This window comes from Macrobrachium rosenbergii, chromosome 3 (genome assembly GCF_040412425.1).
Source record: "Macrobrachium rosenbergii isolate ZJJX-2024 chromosome 3, ASM4041242v1, whole genome shotgun sequence".
NCBI classification, from domain to species: Eukaryota; Metazoa; Arthropoda; class Malacostraca; order Decapoda; family Palaemonidae; genus Macrobrachium; species Macrobrachium rosenbergii.
The window spans coordinates 17,909,444-17,927,123 of record NC_089743.1 but is presented as its reverse complement, the minus strand read 5'-3'; the positions used below and the strand labels follow the sequence as shown (position 1 = coordinate 17,927,123).

At 39.2% G+C, this 17,680-nt stretch overlaps 1 protein-coding gene across 1 annotated transcript in view; it reads right to left on the bottom strand.

The window, feature by feature from the left end:
- The window catches only part of Bruce (BIR repeat containing ubiquitin-conjugating enzyme), a 361,218-nt gene that overhangs the window by 242,287 nt on the left and 101,251 nt on the right, over nt 1-17,680 (bottom strand). Inside the window, 4 exon segments of the mRNA XM_067128151.1 lie at nt 281-427; nt 612-775; nt 965-1,586; nt 1,767-1,907. Of these exon segments, the coding sequence (XP_066984252.1) occupies nt 281-427; nt 612-775; nt 965-1,586; nt 1,767-1,907 (1,074 nt within the window).

Below are 17,680 nucleotides of genomic sequence, written 5' to 3'. Positions count from 1 at the left end.
GCATTTTTAAGATGAAGATAGGTTTTGAAATACGACCATTTAAATTTAGAGGGGCTGACTTTGCACCAGTGTTTTAAATTACTTAGATCAAAGTTCAGCGGCCACTAAGAGCCATATATATATATATATATATATATAAATATATATATATATATATATATATATATATATATATATATATATATATATATATATATATATATATATATATATATATATATACTGTATACATGAATGATTTACTTATGCAAAAGCAGACTGAGCAGTGTAATATGCTAACCTGGGCTGTAACTTTATTTACTACACCAAGTTGTGGCTGGCTGGGCTGCATCTGCCAAGGAAGGATGAGTGTATGGCCATAAAATGCTCCTACTGGTATTCTGCACTGAGATGAAGTATTCATCCCATACCTTCCCAGAGTTGTAACCTGTAAACAGAGATAGAATAACTCTATATGTAATAAATATCTCAGAAAAACCTCTGAATGAACAGCAGGATCTTTGAATAAAAAATGAAATGTAGAATTTCTGCATAACACTCTGAGCTACTTTTACAGATAACATTACACTAAGTACTTCATTGATTATTGCAAAACACATTAATCTTCTGACCTTTAAATATCGACAGAGAGGTGGGGGCTGCAGATCAGCCAGTATAAGTGGCCGCATTCCAATATCTGATGCTACTACCAATCTTTCTCCATCAGTTTCTTCTCCTGTCATCCATATGTCAATACTGAGTGATACAAGATCACTACATGCTGGTATTACAACATCTGTAAAATTAAAATTAAGTTTAACTGTACTTTTACATCACTTTCTAATTCAATATGACAATATCAAAAAATGAGTTCACTGGGAATACCACAAAATTACTCTACAAATTTGAATTTCAATGAAATACTTTTCAAACTGAAACACTCCATGACTAATAACCCATGAGAAAAATAAGAAGCTAAACTAACCGGTCAGCAAAACTGGAGCACCAAAGTCTAGTACAACAAAGCGACGAGCTCCTGAATGCATCCTTTCAATAACGAGCATTTGCTGTGGTGGTAAAGACAACAACTGTTGCCAAGGTGTGCCTATAGATCCCTGGACCACTGGTGGAACTTTCTTTCCTCCTTCTTTGTTAGCAGTGTGACCATTGGATGGCGTTGACGCTTTACTTTCAAGTGAACTTACATCTTCCTCACTCTTCCTCTTGGTGTGGGACTTTTGTTGCTGTGATTCCTTTATACTATCTGTTTCTTCCTTATCTGATGACGATGACAGCCCAAACTTTATTTTTGTTGCTACATCTGATCCAACCACACTAATTTTGCTTGCAATATCTGCTTCAACATCTCCATTCCCCATATACTGTACAGAGGAATGCATCATATCATCAGAATCTGGCAACACACAAGAATTGAGACCTTCATGATCAGGTGTTGCATCTGAGCTACTTGAAGATATGGTACTGGTTTCATCTTTTACCTCATTTGCTTTATTTTCTCCATCAAGTGGAAGCAGAGTATTCACAGCCAGAGGAAGTGAATTTTCAGAGGCAACAACCTTGGTTAGTGTATGTGTGCGCTGTTTGGCCTGAAAGAATGAGGTTGGATTATGTGAAAATATATGAAAAAATAATAAGGAATAAGCAGTTAACTCACAACTCGCATCCTACCATCATATCTGTTATTTTTTATGAGTTCTTATCTACAGTACTTTCAAGTTACAACATAATTCCAACAAAAGCCTATTCAAAACAATAATTCTGTGTACCTTCTGAAGGCAATATTTCATTGAAGCTAACTGCTCACGGAGTGTCTGCAACTTCTCTTGGTAAGTTTTAGTGGCCTTCTTTGCAAGAAGTAATTCTACTGCCTGATTCTTTATAGCCATGTCCTCAGCTGCCTTACGTAGCTGCAATTTATTTGTGTGTTAGTTCTAAATGTAATCTTTTAACAGTGAGTTTCAACCAAAAGCCATAGAATTCCAATTACCACTTTTGAATAAAAAAATTTCAGCTTTAAATATAATTACATACAGCATTATGCTTTAAAGGACTTTCATGAGTACTGCAGATGTAAGAACAGCCTAACAAAAATATTTGCTATTCCTTAATGGTTTATTCACCTACAGTATTACTGTACCATCACCTTCCTTTACTTCTCCTTCAAATACGTGTACTACCTTCTGACAAAATCCTTCCCATTCTTTCCTTAAAATTTCCTTACCTTCTTCACTAGTCACTATTTTCCTACATAAAATTATAGCAATTATCCTTCTTAGCCCAGGATATACAATAATGATAACTATCAGGTTAACTTTTAAATGTGCAAGTTCTAAAATGCTACAGCAACACCATGAATACTTTCCTCAAGTACTTAGCCAAAAACTACTTTCGCAGGTGAAACATCTTACATAAATTCCACAGCTCTTACAGACACTGAAACCCCAACTGACTTTTCCAAAATCCAGCAATTACATTACAGCTAATTTATATCCAAATTCCTTTACAGCAAATTTCTAACAAGACAAAATGCAAAACAAGATACCATGGCCATACAAAAAGGATCAGGTTATTTTCTACAAGCTCTAAGAAAATGGTTATCAACTTCAGTTAAAATGGGGATACTGCAATAAAGCACACTTTCAGTCACTTAACCAGAAAAGAGAATAAACCACTAAACTCAATGAATTTACGATAAAACTGAGTTAGCAATCCCCCGCCCAAAGCCCTAAAATTGAGTGATTATTCACATACACCATCTATTCCCAAAATGCAGCATCTTCAGATTTAATATCTAACATCATGGCTTGATCTTAATGTTGTGTGTTCTGTTCTCTGAAAAACTTGTTTAGTTTCATGACAGCAGTTTCTCTGTATACATAAATTCAGTAACAAGCAAACATAGACACATCAATTAAAAATTCTACAAATTCACAACATTATATCTGATTTTGGGCAGGGATGCCACCATGTTGGAGTCACCTACCTCCCAGCCTTTTGCTTTACAACAACAGGCCATCTCTCTCACAATCTAAACATTGAACTGTGTTCAGTCTCAACTGCTTGTGCTAACCATGACTTCAGATCTCTGTGATTTCCAAACTTGACTGCTTAAAATGGCTTCAAAGTGCATAAGTGGTGGTGCTGGCCTTGAAATCCTTGCCAACCAAAAGGAATGGTTAAGTCCCTGATCCCGGTGAAGAAACAGAAAATCTAGTGATACTGGACAAACTTGTCAGATCTAGAGAGTGTAAAGACCTTGATGTATTTGTGAAATGGAGAGTACAGAAGTCTTGTATAATATATCTGAAGCCACTAAAATATACAAAAAAAAGAATGAATCTACTACTGAAGCTGTAAGTCAGATATAGAAATTTATTTCCTTTGCTTCTATCCCAAGAACAGTTGAAGTTATGTCAGTGGTGAGTGCTGAGTGCTTCGTGAAAACTTAAACGATGAAAATTGAACAAATGTTCCTGTGGACTGATTAAAAAGTACTCAGTGTAATATGTAGAATTTTCATAATTAACCCAGGAACTAGGCAGCACCAAACCATTCATATAAAGTAAAAGATGGTTACATATAAGTTCAAATATGACATTTTATAATCAAAGAAAGTTTTATATATATTTACCAAGTAATTACATAGCTATTGGTTTCTATTAACCGGCAGCTAGAATTCTGCAATTCACGGTAACACTACTTTTGTTTTGGCTAGGCGAGTGACCCCCCACAACTTTCGGGGTAAGAGAGGAACCAGCTTAACAAATGAGCTCAATATGTTTATATCTTCCTAACCATGCGAGGGGAGGAGTGAGAGCTATGATTATGTAATTACTTGGTAAGTGTATACAAAACTATTTTATTAGAAAAATGTCATTCTTATATAAGCTATTTACCAAGCAATCACATAGCTGAATCCCCAACTGTAAGAGGTGGGATGCATGGATTATCTATCCTAATGCATTAAAATTGTAATGTAAAAGAAATAGAAGAATTACCAGCATTGGTAAAAATGCTTGCTAGTTCCTTACCTGTTGAGAGCGCCACTACAGAAAAGTACCGCCTCTGGATGGCGCTCATCTCAACATATAGCAGCATGGCGGTGTAGCACACAAAGAATTAACAAAGTTGCCCCTGCCCTGGACACAGTACCAAAAACAAAACCAGAGACTAAAAACACAATCACCTATAGCCAAACGTTAAAAAATACCATTCCCCAACCATTAATAGACAAAAAAACTGGTGAGCACTCCAAATACAAAGTATCCCCAGGCACCCCTACAACTCGACACCATGAATCAAGGTGAGAAAATACCATACCAGGAACTGAAATAGGACCCAAGGTATTGCAATTTTCATTAACAGTTTCATTTTCACACCGATTTGCATTTCCAAAACATTGTTTGTATAAAAGCCAGGGACATGGCTACTGCCATCACTTCATGCGCTTTAATTCTCACTAAAGGAACATATCCTCCTCAATCTGAGAGTGCGCCTCTAGAATAAGATCCTTCATAGAAAATGCAAAGGCATTTTTGAAAGAGGGTGTGAAGGATTCTTTACCGAGCACCAAAGGTTGCTCGAAAGCCCACGGATCTTTTCTGTTCTACGTAAATAGTATTTCAATGCCCTTACAGGCAAAGAGTTCTACGTCCTCTGGACATAGAATATTTACTAAATTTTTAATAATGAATGAGCGAGGCCAGAGATTGGAAGGGGTCTCATTCTTAGCTAAGAATCCTGAGGTAAATGATCAAATTGCATTACCCTGAGAGAATCCTATCTTTTCATCAAAAGTGTGTAGCTCACTTACCCGCTTGGCAGTAGCTAATGCTACTAGGAACACAGTCTTCCTAGTTAGGTCCCTCAAAGAGATAGATTGCAGGGGTTCAAAACGTGGTTGTAACAGCCACTTCAGAACCACGTCTAGATTCCAGGCTACTCGCTTATCTTCTTTCTGTTTGGCCATGTTGAACGACTTGATGAGATCATAAAGATCTTTATTAGCAGTGAGATCTAAACCCCTATATCTAAACACAGAGCTCAATATTGCCTCGTAGCCTTTAATGGTTGAGGCAGACAGATTCCTGGAAGACTTTAAATGGAGCAGACAATCACCCATCTCCGCTACAGATGTCTTGGAAGATGAGATTTTGTGTCTCTTGCACCAGTCATGGAAGACTGTCCACTTGGCTTGACAAACTTTGCTCAAGAAATGTCGTCCACAATGAGCAATAGTGTCTGCAACTGCCTTTGAAAATCGTTTCGCTTGTACCAATCTGTAGACAGTCTGAACGCCGTCAGAACCAGAGTGGACAGTCCTTGATAGAACTGCCTGAAATGTGGTTGTCTGAGTAGTCTGGGTTTTTGAGGCAACAGACTCGGAAAATCTGTGAGAAGTTCAAGCAAGTTGGGGAACCACTCCTGTGCTGGCCAGAATGGGGCTACTAGTCATCTTTACATTCCGATGATTTTGGAACTTGTTTATTACTTCTCTCACCATGTTGACCTGGGGAAATGCATAAAGGTCCATGTTCGACCAATCTAAAAGCACTGTGTCCGTCACCCATGCTTGCAGATCTGGCACTGGCGAACATTACAGAGGGAGATGATGGTTCTTTGCAATTGCAAACCGATCTAGAACTGGCCTTCCCCACAGTTTCCACAACTCTGGGTCCAAAGCCCATTCCTTGGGGAGAACTTGCTTTCGGCGGTTGAGTTCGTCCGCTAACACATTGAATTTCCCCTGAATAAACCTGGTTAAGATCTGGGTTTGATTCTGATCTGCCCAAATGAGCAGGGCTCTTGCTGCTTGGCAAAGGGTAAACGAATGAGTTCCCCCCTTGTTTTTTGATATAGGACAGTGCCGTGGTGTTTATCGAGTGGATGGTCACTGTCTTCCCGGACACCTCTGATGTAAATGCTTGCAATCCCCAGTGAATTGCCATCAACTCTTTCACACTGATGTGCTATTTCCTCTGTTCTGAAGTCCAAAGCCCTGAAACTTCCATGTTTCTCAGGAGGGCTCCCCAACCTAGGTCTGATGCATCTGAATAAAACACTAGGTCAGGGTTCAGAGGGAGGAGTGACTTTCCTTGGGAGGGCTTGTCTCTTTGAATTCCACTGAACAAGGTCCTCTTTTATTTCCTTCGTTATTGGAAAAGTGAAAGAATCTGGGTATTTCTTTCTGTTCCAGCTGATTTTCAGAAAGAACTTCCAGTTTCTCATGTGCAGCCTTCCAAGGGACACGAACTGTTCCATGGATGAGAGTCCCCAATAGGCTCATCCAGCTGTTCGCAGAACAGGACTGAAGGGCGAGAAATTTGTCTACCTTCTGAAGGCACGAGTCTATCCTTTGGGGGGGAGGGAAAAGCCTGAAAATTCTGTGAGTTTATCCTCATCCCCAAATAAGCTAACTCCTGAGAAGGAGTCAGTTAAGACTTTGGGAAGTTTTTAAAGAGGCCCAAGTCCTGGGCGAGAAGAAGGGTCTTGTGAAGATCCTCCACACATTTTTCCTTCAACTGGGAGCAAATGAACCAATCGTCGAGATACAGCGAAATGTTGACCCCCATCAAATGTAACCATTTCGCTATTGGGCTAGTAACATGTGAATACCTGCGGGGCTGTCGACAGGCCAAAGCAAAGGGCTCTGAACTGGTACACCTTGTGCTGGAACATGAACCTTAAAAACCTCCCCAAGTCCTGATGAATTGGGACATGGAAGTACAGGCAGTGCCCAGTTATCGGCAGGGATTCATTTCCTGAGGGTTGGATGATAACCAAAAATCACTGCCAACCAAAAATCAGCGATTTTCGGGGCCTGTTCAGCAATTTACGGGGCTTATTGGTGGCGAAAAGCGCCGATTTTTGGTCATCGGCACCTCTGTTAGGTATGTATCGGCGCCAGTACCCAATTTATCGGCGCCAATAAGTGGAAATCGGCGATTTTTGGAGCAAAAAATTGCCAATTCTCGTCACTAGACAAGTGCCATAAAACTAGATCGCCGTTAACCGGGGACTGCCTGTGGGTGTCTTTCATATCTACTGAAATCATCTGATCTTTCAGACGAATGGATGCAAGATAGGACTGGGACGTCTCCATTTTGAATTTTGTTTTCTGTACGTACAAGTTCAGGACACTCACATCCAGAACCAGCCCCCAGGCCCCCGAGGCTTTGGGGACTACAAACAGGAGATTGTAGAACCCCAGAGAGGAGGTGTCCTCGGCTAGTTTGACTGCTTCTTTTTCGAGGAGTGCTGACACTTCTTGGGAGAGGGCTGAAAACCTCTCGGAGCCTGCCGAGTAGGCCATCAGTAAGATGGGTTTGTTGGTTAAGGGAGGTTTCTTCAGAAACGGGATCGAACAACCTTCTCTCAGGACTTGTACAATCCAACTCTCCGCTCCTCTCGCTTCCCAATGCTCCCAAAAGTGGAAGAGTCTTGCCCCCCCCAGGTGTGCGGAGGACCAGATCCTCACTTATGCGCAGGTGGTTTATTAGAGGACTTCTTGATTACCCTAGGGGTGAAACGGGTGTTTCCGCTAGGTCTGGGGAAGCCTCTTGTCTGCCTCTACCCAGAAAGGGCTGAGGTTGAACAGGATAGACTATCCTAGAGTTGAAGGCTGGAGACTCTCTGGGTCGCCTTGCTGATTGTGCGAGAGGGTCCTGAGTGGACTTTTTCTGCAGATCAGAAGCAATCTGCAGCACAGTCACCTGAGGGAGTAGGTGCTTCTTGTCAACAAGAGAGAAGAGAAGTACGGACTTCTGGGAAGGTGTTACTCCCTTTGTGGTGAAGGAACACCAAAACTCCCTCTTCTCGGGAATTCCCATCACAAAAAGCAAGGATAATTCAAATGAACTGTTTCTAATATCTTCATCTAGGCATGAGATGCCGCCCAAAAAATCCAAAAAGAAGTCTTCAAGAATATGAAGGCAATCCTTTAATTTGCGGGCAAGAGCTCCTACTGCCCAGTCTAGAAACCTGAGAACTTCAAAGACCTTAAATAAATGTTTGATAAGGTGGTCCAATTCAAAGGACAAGGAGAAAATCTTAGCTGAATTGAATGCCGACCATCTGGAGGAGTCAAATAACAAGGAGAAGTCTCCCTGGGAGGAGGCAGAAGCTCCCATGGATGGGGCCTCTCCAGTCGCATAAGAAGGGTATCTTCTCGGCGACAATTTAGGCGGAGGACAACTGAAAGAGGCTCTTCCCTGCTTCCTCTTGCTCAAGAGCCAGCTTTCCACTTCACGGAGAGCTTTCTTAGTTGAGGAGGACAGCACCATTTTAGGTAGCCTCGAAGAAGTCTTCTGACTGTCCATCAAGTACGTCGAAGCCGGAGAAGACGGAGCTGTGGGAGAGAAGTCTGGAAAAGTCGCCAGCAGAAATCTGAGTAAAGAGACATATGCTGAAGGAGGGGTAACAGAATCCACTTCTTCCTCCTTCAAAGAAATTGGCGACAGTTCCGCAATAGGCTGGGGGGCCGATGGCGCTTTCTGAATTAAGCTCAGGATATTATCCAATCTGCGTTGGATTGACTGAAAAGAAGAACAAATAACATGGGGAGCCTGTTGCGCTGCAGATGACGAAGAAAAAGACATAACTGGAGTGAAACTGCAACTGCCGGAGCAGGGTTAGGCAGCACAGAAGACACGGGAGATGCCAAAGGAACAGAAGAAATTGGGCACTCGGAAGCGGAAATGGACTTGGGTGCCAACAGAATATCTTGTGGCAAATGGTGAATGGGCGCCATTGGGTGCTTGGGAGCCGGAAAGAGCCACACAACAAGGAGCAGCACGTTCAACTGGTAAAGGAAGTTCTAGTGCCACTGGGCACATGGGCACCAAAGACTGCTTTTCAGAATCCAATGAAGATTCAGGTAAAGCTGATTGTTCAGGAGCCACAGGAACAGGAGCTGGGTGCATGGGCGCTGGTGAGCGCTCCAACATCACTACATGCCTAGGCAAATCCTCCAAAACTAAGGATGGGTGCTTAGAAGAAGAAGAGGTCCTCAATGCAGAAGAACAATCACGAGCAGTAGCGCTTAGTAGGCTGAAACTGTCCCACTAACTCCGGATGATCCTGGGAGAAATGTTCCGGACTGTCCCAAAAGCTACAGGATGGTAGATGTTCTGGAGAAGTTTCTTCAACCCTCTTAGCAGGACCTGTAGGAGACTGAGAAACACCTGGGGTGTGTCTCTTTAGAGGGCAAGATTCACCTTGAAAATGCCACTGGCGCCTAGGACTGGAGTTATTGCTAGAAACACTAGATGAAAGATGATCCACTTCCATACAGACACCTTTATGGGTGACTGCCTGTGGGGAGACCCCACCGACCTACTTTGGCCTTCCAGTTTGGCTCCTCCCAGGTTTAGAGGAGTTTGCCAGGGACCTTGGCCTAGGAGAATCAGCGGGACAGACAGCCAACTCCTCCACTAACACTTCATCACCTTTCATGTTCACCTTGTCCATCAGGACTTTAACAGAAGCACCAACTTTCTCCATCATATTAACTAATAATCCAAACTTAAGGTTAATTCTAGATTCAAGGCTGGAAATAGGGTTGGGATCGGGAGTAAGGGAGTGGAGTGATTGGTACAGACTGGGAAAGGGGGATCGGGTGGAACAATATACAAGGAATCAGAATTATTATCAAAAACAGATTTTGCAGACACCTGACTTGCTAAAGTCTTCTTACTCCTAGCTTGAGCAGCTGCTTTCCTCTTTTTGTCCCTGTCTAATTTGGTCAAATGACTACTCAGTCTTCCACATTTTAGATCCAATGAAACACATTCCTTGCAAGTCAAATCAGGCGAACATATTTGACCCCTGCAAGATGTACAAAGAGTATGAGGGTCATAGCAGGCTTTAGTCAGTCGCATATTGCAGTCTTTACTGCAATACCTAAAACTTTGAGTACCTGAATCGGACCTTGTTGACATGTCAAGAGTCAAAAAATTCTCAAAATTGTCAAAATCAGGTCTGGTCTCCTATGAAAACTTGACACTATCTAATTGTGCCAAAAAAGGCTACCATAAAGAAAATACTTCACCAATGATTCCAAGATCAAAAGAGAAGAGAAATTCCAAAAAACCGCTGCTGCCAACTATAACCACAACCATCAGCCGGCAGAAACATATTGAGCTCATTTGCTAAGCTGGTTCTTCTCTGTCCCGAAAGTGGGCAGGGTCACTTGCCCAGACAAAACAAAAGTAGCGCTAACGTGAATTTCAAAATTCTAGCTGCTGGTTAATAGAAACTAATAGCTATGTAATTACTTGGTAAGTAGCTTATATAAAAATATAAAAATAATGGGAGAATCTATGAATGCCAACCATAAGGCTACTACCATATTTCTGGATGAACTGAAAACATTACAACAGATAAGAGATACCGCCCAGATTAAGTTTTCAATTATGATGAAATGGGACTGTTCTGGAAGATGCCAAATTTAATTTCAATTTGTCAAACTGCAAGGCTGGCAGAAGGTTTCAAAGCATGACAGGACTAATACAACTAATACACAGCGGCATTGTGATAAAGTTTGGAGCTGTGTATCACACAAACAAACCATGCACTCTCTAAAACAATGTCAAGAATTATCGTCTTGTTTTCAAGCAATACAATAGGTAAGCAAGGGTTACTGCTATCTACGGAGTAGTTCTACTTTTGTCTTTTACCCAAGCTAAGTGCTTGGAAAAGAAATGTGTGCCTTTCAAATTTCTTTCCACAATACAGTAATACCTCACTTGATGTCGTTAATTCATTCCAAGACTCACGCCTTGAATAAAAAGTTGACTTTAATTGAAAAAAAAATCCCTAAAATAAACAACCTAGACACCTTATAAATTATAAGCAACCACATAACGTTGCAAATATAATAATTCCTTTGATATTCAACATTTTCACTATCTTTTTAATAAATTCATATAATACATTTTGACTGTCAAGAATATAATGAAAAACCAATAAAAAGTTTGTGTGCACAGGATAAATGACATCAATGTGCCCAGTGTGTAAAAGTTCATGCTTCATCACAAGCAACTTTTGACACTGTGGTCCGACTAGCAGTAAGAACTTTTTTTTTCAGGCATGAGCACAAATATTAAAGTCACAAATTCAATGCAAACGAGACAATGAATAACATGTACACATGCACAAGTTTGAATACACTGCCAGGAACTAGAGCTGTCAAGTGGACAAAAGCTGGAACGATTACACCAAACATCATGGAAATAAGATAAAATTTTAAATATTTTTCAGCTTTTAAATTATTCTTTAACTATACATTACATTACTTATTCTATATGTGCTTTATTTGTTTTTATGTCATTTGGCACTTTACTGATGTTTTAATTCCTAGGGCTTTTAGCATTTGTTGCCGGCTAACAAAGTGACAAATGATGCATTTTTATTTTTCATTACTAATCTCAACAAAAATCATCATCAAGTAAAAAGCACGAGAAAATAAAACAACACAGCTGGAGGTATTACTATATACAATGCACCTAGCCATGTCTCAGCATAACTTCATTACTGCAGCCTCTTGACCACAAACAAAAACCCACTGTTGCTAACCTTAATAATATCATGGAATGTAGAAAGTAATTCTGGAAATGCAATTTAATTTTGTTTTATCTGCACTAAATGAACTGAAACCTGACATGGTGGATGCTTCATTGTGAATGACTTTGAAACTGTTCCCTTAGATTGATGAAAAAGTAAAGCAAATTCTTTGGGCAGCAAGCAAAGTAAGAAGAACAGGATCTGTTGTTATGATTTATCAATAAGTACAAGAAAATACTGAAGACCATATTGAAGTTTTAAAAATTTAGGATTCAAATAAGCTGAAAAATCACTGATTAAGACAGACAAAGATAAAGTAGCAGCAGCTTAAGAAGAAAAACCAATGTACACATTAGAAAAACTTAGCATGGCAATCAATGTCACACAGGATACAAGGGACCTTATCATGGAATTCAATCCTTGGAGGGAATGCAATGCCAAGGTCTCCAATGGTCAGTTACAACACCTGCAACAGCTGAATAAATGCAAACGGAAAGAATAAACTTCTTACCAAAGTTTACTTCTTATAATTGTTTCTTTATTGTATACTGTTCAATCAGTATTCAAGAGTTTTCAAAATTACCACCCACCCCAATATCCATTTCTCAGTGTGCTATGTAACTTGAAGGCATTGCCATAACATTTTTCTACCCATGCAGTATTACCAACCATAAAGAAGGCTCTTTATTAACTTTCATTTATTTATATATAAATATAAATATAAATATAATATATATGTGTGTGTATATATATATATATATATATATATATATATATATATATATATATATATATATATATATATATATATATATATATATATATATATTATATATATATATACACACACACACACACACACACTGATATGTATGTATGTATGTGTGGACCCGGTATATCATGGTTCAGCATTCGCAGCTTCAGTCACGGATTTTTCTGTGGGTCGTAAATCAAATTAAATCGCGGAAAATTCACTAATTCATGGCTTTTTTCGTAGAGCAATGTTCACTAATTACAGTACTGTATTTTCAAAATTAAATGCATTTAATGATAAAAAATGATTTACTGACTTTCAAATAATAATATAAATGTAAACAGCAAAAATATCAATAAAATGTATTTTTTTTCAATGCATATTTAAATACTTAGGTATAGTATTTAACTCGTGAATTCCCAATGTTTCCCCTATCTACTGTAAAAACAAAATGGGACAGCTTGAATGCTGTATGAGGGAAATTGGTTGCGCCTGAATATAGAGGTAACTTTATGCTAATCATTTTCATGCTATTTTCATGACTACATTTTTTATGATAAAATTATTTGCTAACTTTCAAATACTAATATTAATGTAAACACAGCACAATATTAATAAAATGTTATTTCACTTACAGAATCCATTTATACTGATCTATTATCATCGTAATATATGTAAAAAAAAAAAGATTGTCCAGCCATCTGTAATGTTTATGTTCTCAGAATCAGCTGATTGAGCCTACTACCTAAAGAATTTGGAAAACAGTTTTTTAGCTGCTAAAAGAAATTAATGTATTATTGGAATTATTACTTTTAACTTTGTAGATAAAAGTAAAATGGGTATACAGTACAAAGGTAAACTAACATACTTTCTGTTAAAGGAAAATCCCTCAAAATCACAAAACAGCAGTTTCCTGAGTCTTTTTACTGATGTAAACATACCTCAGTTTTTTTTCTCTCTCTCTCTCAGTACTGCACATATCCTTTAATGAAATATGAATTACTGTATCATAAACATAAAAATACAATACTAAAACTCCAGAAAGTTCATGATGCCATTGAATGAGTGCGTACACGCATGCATACATTAGTGTTTTTTTTTCTTTGCTTTGGTTCATTTACTGTACCATTTTTATTACAAGTTTAGTTCTATGCATGATTAACACACACAACAGTACGCAAGAGAATATTTTATCACTGTTAATTGCATTTATAATTTGGTACTTTTTTCAATGCATGTTTAAATACTTCGGTACATGCTTAACTCTACTTGTGAATGCCCAATGTTTCCCCTATCTAGTGTAAAAAAAAAAAAGGGGGAGGATGGCTTGAATACTGTATGAGAGAAAATGGCGGTGCCTGAATATAGGGAGGACTTAATTATTTTCACACGTAGCTGTAAACCATATATTTTTAATGTACAGTTGTAAGATGACTTTAAAATATTAAAGTGTTGTAGGATGATAGTTTAAGGTATACTTGGTTTTTGAACTGTTAAAATAGGCAGTTATAAGCATTTTTTGAGGGGGTAACAACTTAAAATGCAGATTTTTGCTTTTCACAGGTGGTTGCAGTCCCTAACCCCAGCAAATACTGGGGGTCAACTGATATGGACGTTCTGGTATTGTTGCTATCCCAAGTGAGACAAGTCCCATTTGCTTTCATCCATCTCTTGTAACAAACATACAAGACACAATCGTCCTAATTTCTCCCTCATAAGGGTGATACTTCTCTTGCTTATGGCAATGGAATTGTGTGAATGTATTACATACTAAGAAAATCCAAAAAGGAAATGTGCCACAAAGCACTAGGATATTGCTTGAACCAGAACCACACACAAATTAAGGTGGTTTACTGGTAAATCCCAATGGTATGTTTGGAACTGTTACCTACTTATATAATTTCATATTTCCAAAAATACACAGTACAAATATGTCAAGAAATATAAAATATTGTATATGTATACTAGTTGGCATGGTACATCTGTGATACGACTAAGATGAGTTCAAAATATCAAGTTATATAGATATATATTTACTTTGATTTGATATTTTTTTTAGAGAACAAACCAGCTCTTTTCATAGAAAATGGGTAGTTTTAGAAGAATACTGAAGTAAATTTCTCACTTTCTCCTATCCAGAATTGGCAAGTCATACAACCATAAGAAAATTTGTTGCTCAAGGTCGCTCACAGAGTGATATCGAGACACATAGAAACATATTTACTCTGATATGTTTTTTGAGAGAGAGAGCCAGTTTTTATTGTAAAGAATGTGTATTTTAGTAGGAAAGTAGAGAATATTTCTCACTCACAGAAATTTTGCGACAATTTTTCGCTCATTGCCGCTCGAATGCCGGTAAATGCGGTGAAAAAAAAAAAAACCCACTTAAAAAAATTCTTTTAGACACATATACCAGTCCAAAACTGTAAAAAACTATAAATCAATAATTCCTCGAAATTTGGAGATCAGCGCGCCCCTTGCTCAGCATAGATATTTCCCAAGATGTAGATATATCTACATCTTTCATACGCAGAACTAGAGCTAGAGCAGCCCTATAGCCCTTTATGGCAGACACAGAAAGATGTTTTTCTGCTTTGAGAGACTACAAAATCAGCTACTTCTTGAATAGAAGATCCAAGTGGAGAATAACCCCGTCTACAACACTGATCACAGTAGACAGACCACTTTCCCTGGTAAATGGACGCTGAAGACTTCCTGATATATCCTGACATCTGAGATGCTCTTCGAAAAAAGCCTATCTCTTGCAGGAGATACTTGATAGTCTCCATCTCTGAAGAGATAGGAACTGTATCGACCGATGATAACTCTCCACATAAAGTTGACAAAGTAGGCTGTGCCAGGGAGGTAATTCTCTCGTAACTTCCAATAGCAGAGACAGCAGGTCTAGAAACCATTCTGCCTGTGGCAATAGAGGAGCTACCAATGTCATCTAGAGATTCTGGTACCTCATCACTCTGTTCAGCACCTGACGGATCAGACAAAACAGAGGGAAACCATACATGTCCAAACTGTCCCACGAATGTTGAAGGGTGTCCTCCACCACTGCAGCCACGTCCATTACTACTAAGCAATAGATTTCAAGTTTTGTGTTGTACCTTGTTGAGAAGCGATCTACAAGAGAAACAGCCTGTCCGCCACCTCCTGATGCAGAGACCACTCTGTTCCCAGAATCTGCTCCAGACGGCTGAACTTGTCTGAACCGAAGAAATTTCCATGATGATCGATGGATTGGGATCTGGAAGTATGCACCCTTCAAGTCTATGGTCAGCATAAAGTCTCCTTCTCCGACTGCTGCCAAAACTGTCCTCTGAGACTCCATTTTGAACCCCACGAAAAGGTTCTATGTTGACAGTCGTTACTTCCTCCAATCACCATTACTGCTAGGAAGACCCATTCTCCATCATTTTCTTCACTTCTCCTTGCAGAATGAGATGTTTCTGCAATCCAGGATTGTTAAGAAAGGTGTGGTAGAGGGTGATCTGAAAGAGGTGGAGTGAAGTCGAACGTAAGTAAATAACCTATCCTTAGGACATCTACTACCAATGGCTCCGCCCTGAATCTCTGCCACATAGCCCAATGGCATAGCGGCCACATTAGGTGATGTCACTGATGGACCTGGCTGTGACATCACGACTTTGTACAAAATACATGAAGAGTCTGCTGGTACCAGTGCAGGCAATGCCAAGGGAACCCCAAATGATGTGGAATTGGTACCACATGCGTTCCAGAGGATGTCATTGTGCTCCAGCCCATATACTGGAGGCCCAGGGGAGAAGGGACACCTACAGCATGAAGGACTGGAGGGTAGCGGGAAGCCATGTAGTGTGACAACAGTCCCTCTAAGGTTGGTACTCCTGATAGGCCTAGATAGGGCCACATGCCTGTCATCCTCTGAGCATCCAGAGCTGAAAAATGAGAGGAAGGAGATCCCCCTCCCTTCCCTGAAGGGAGAGTACAGGCATAATTATGCATAAAATTACCCAAAACCCCTCCAAATCGATGGATGAACAGGAAGGGGCATGGGAAACTTCTATTACAAGAGGTAAAACAACTGGAACAGGCCTCTCTAAGGAAGGGACAGTATCACGAGGAGACTGAACAAAGGAAGCTGAAGAGGAATCCCCATCAATCCAAGATGGATTTGTCTCCTTCCTTTTGTACTGACCCTTCCCATAAAACCTCTTCCACTGTTCTACTGACCAATCATGACATACAGAACATGGATTAGTTGCATTACACATTCTCCCAGCATCTACTGCACATTGGATGAGGATTTTTATTCACTGATGTTAGGATATGAGAACAAGGAAAGCCACCAACACCCAGGCGTTTCCTTTGCTTCTTCCGTGATCCAGGAGATACACTCGCAGGAGGGTTAAGAGGATCCATAATCCAAGCACACATCCACAAACAGCCAAAATTCACACACTGAAACACAGAAAGAAAGCAAACATGGGCAAACCAAACCGGCTTTAAAGAGGAGAGAAAGAACAATACGTCATCTTTGGAAGGCGGGAAAGAGTAAATGGTGAAGTCACGGAGTACTGCTTGGGATGTGGGTTGTCTCACTTGACTCCCGACTGAGGATAGATGCCACTAGTCCCTTGCATATACAATTTTATTGGTTTTACCTGATTCCAGCAGGCACTAGAAGATTTATCCTAATGTTAAGACCAAAGGTTTGTTTCATATATGAACAAAGTACTGTTGATACACCAGCTTGGCAGATGAAACTTAGTTGCATTTGCTGTATACTACATTTTTTACTATAAAGCTATACTTGCATGTGCGCCCTATCTAATTCCCAAATACTATTATATTCATTAATATATGCCTTTCTAAGCATCTGATTACTGTATTCAACAAAATGGTTACAAATACTGTATGTAACCACATTCATGTCATAAGGATTTTGATAAATATTTCCAGTACTGTACTATTTTCTATAAATGGTTTGTTTCTTTTCTAACATCTTGGTTATTTTTTACAGAACTTGTTTTAAAATATTTGTAACAGAGATAGCACAGTGTGTGCAGCAGGTACTGTACCTTAGTTTACTCCGCAAGCTCATAAACAATCAGCAAACATGCACACACACACACAAATGCTTAATATAGCTTAGTCTACCCTTCTTAGTGTGTTTGGTTCTTTCTAACATCTTTTTATATGTTATGTAAATAATATATCACTGAATGACACTAAGATTTCTTCTCATCTCATATTGTTTTTACAGAAACTTTATTTCGTAATTAGTATGTTTAGACCAACTGTATGCCTCTGTCGTTACTGCTTCAATAATGTGGAATACATTTTTATTTTGTTTGTCTTTCCTGGAATTATATT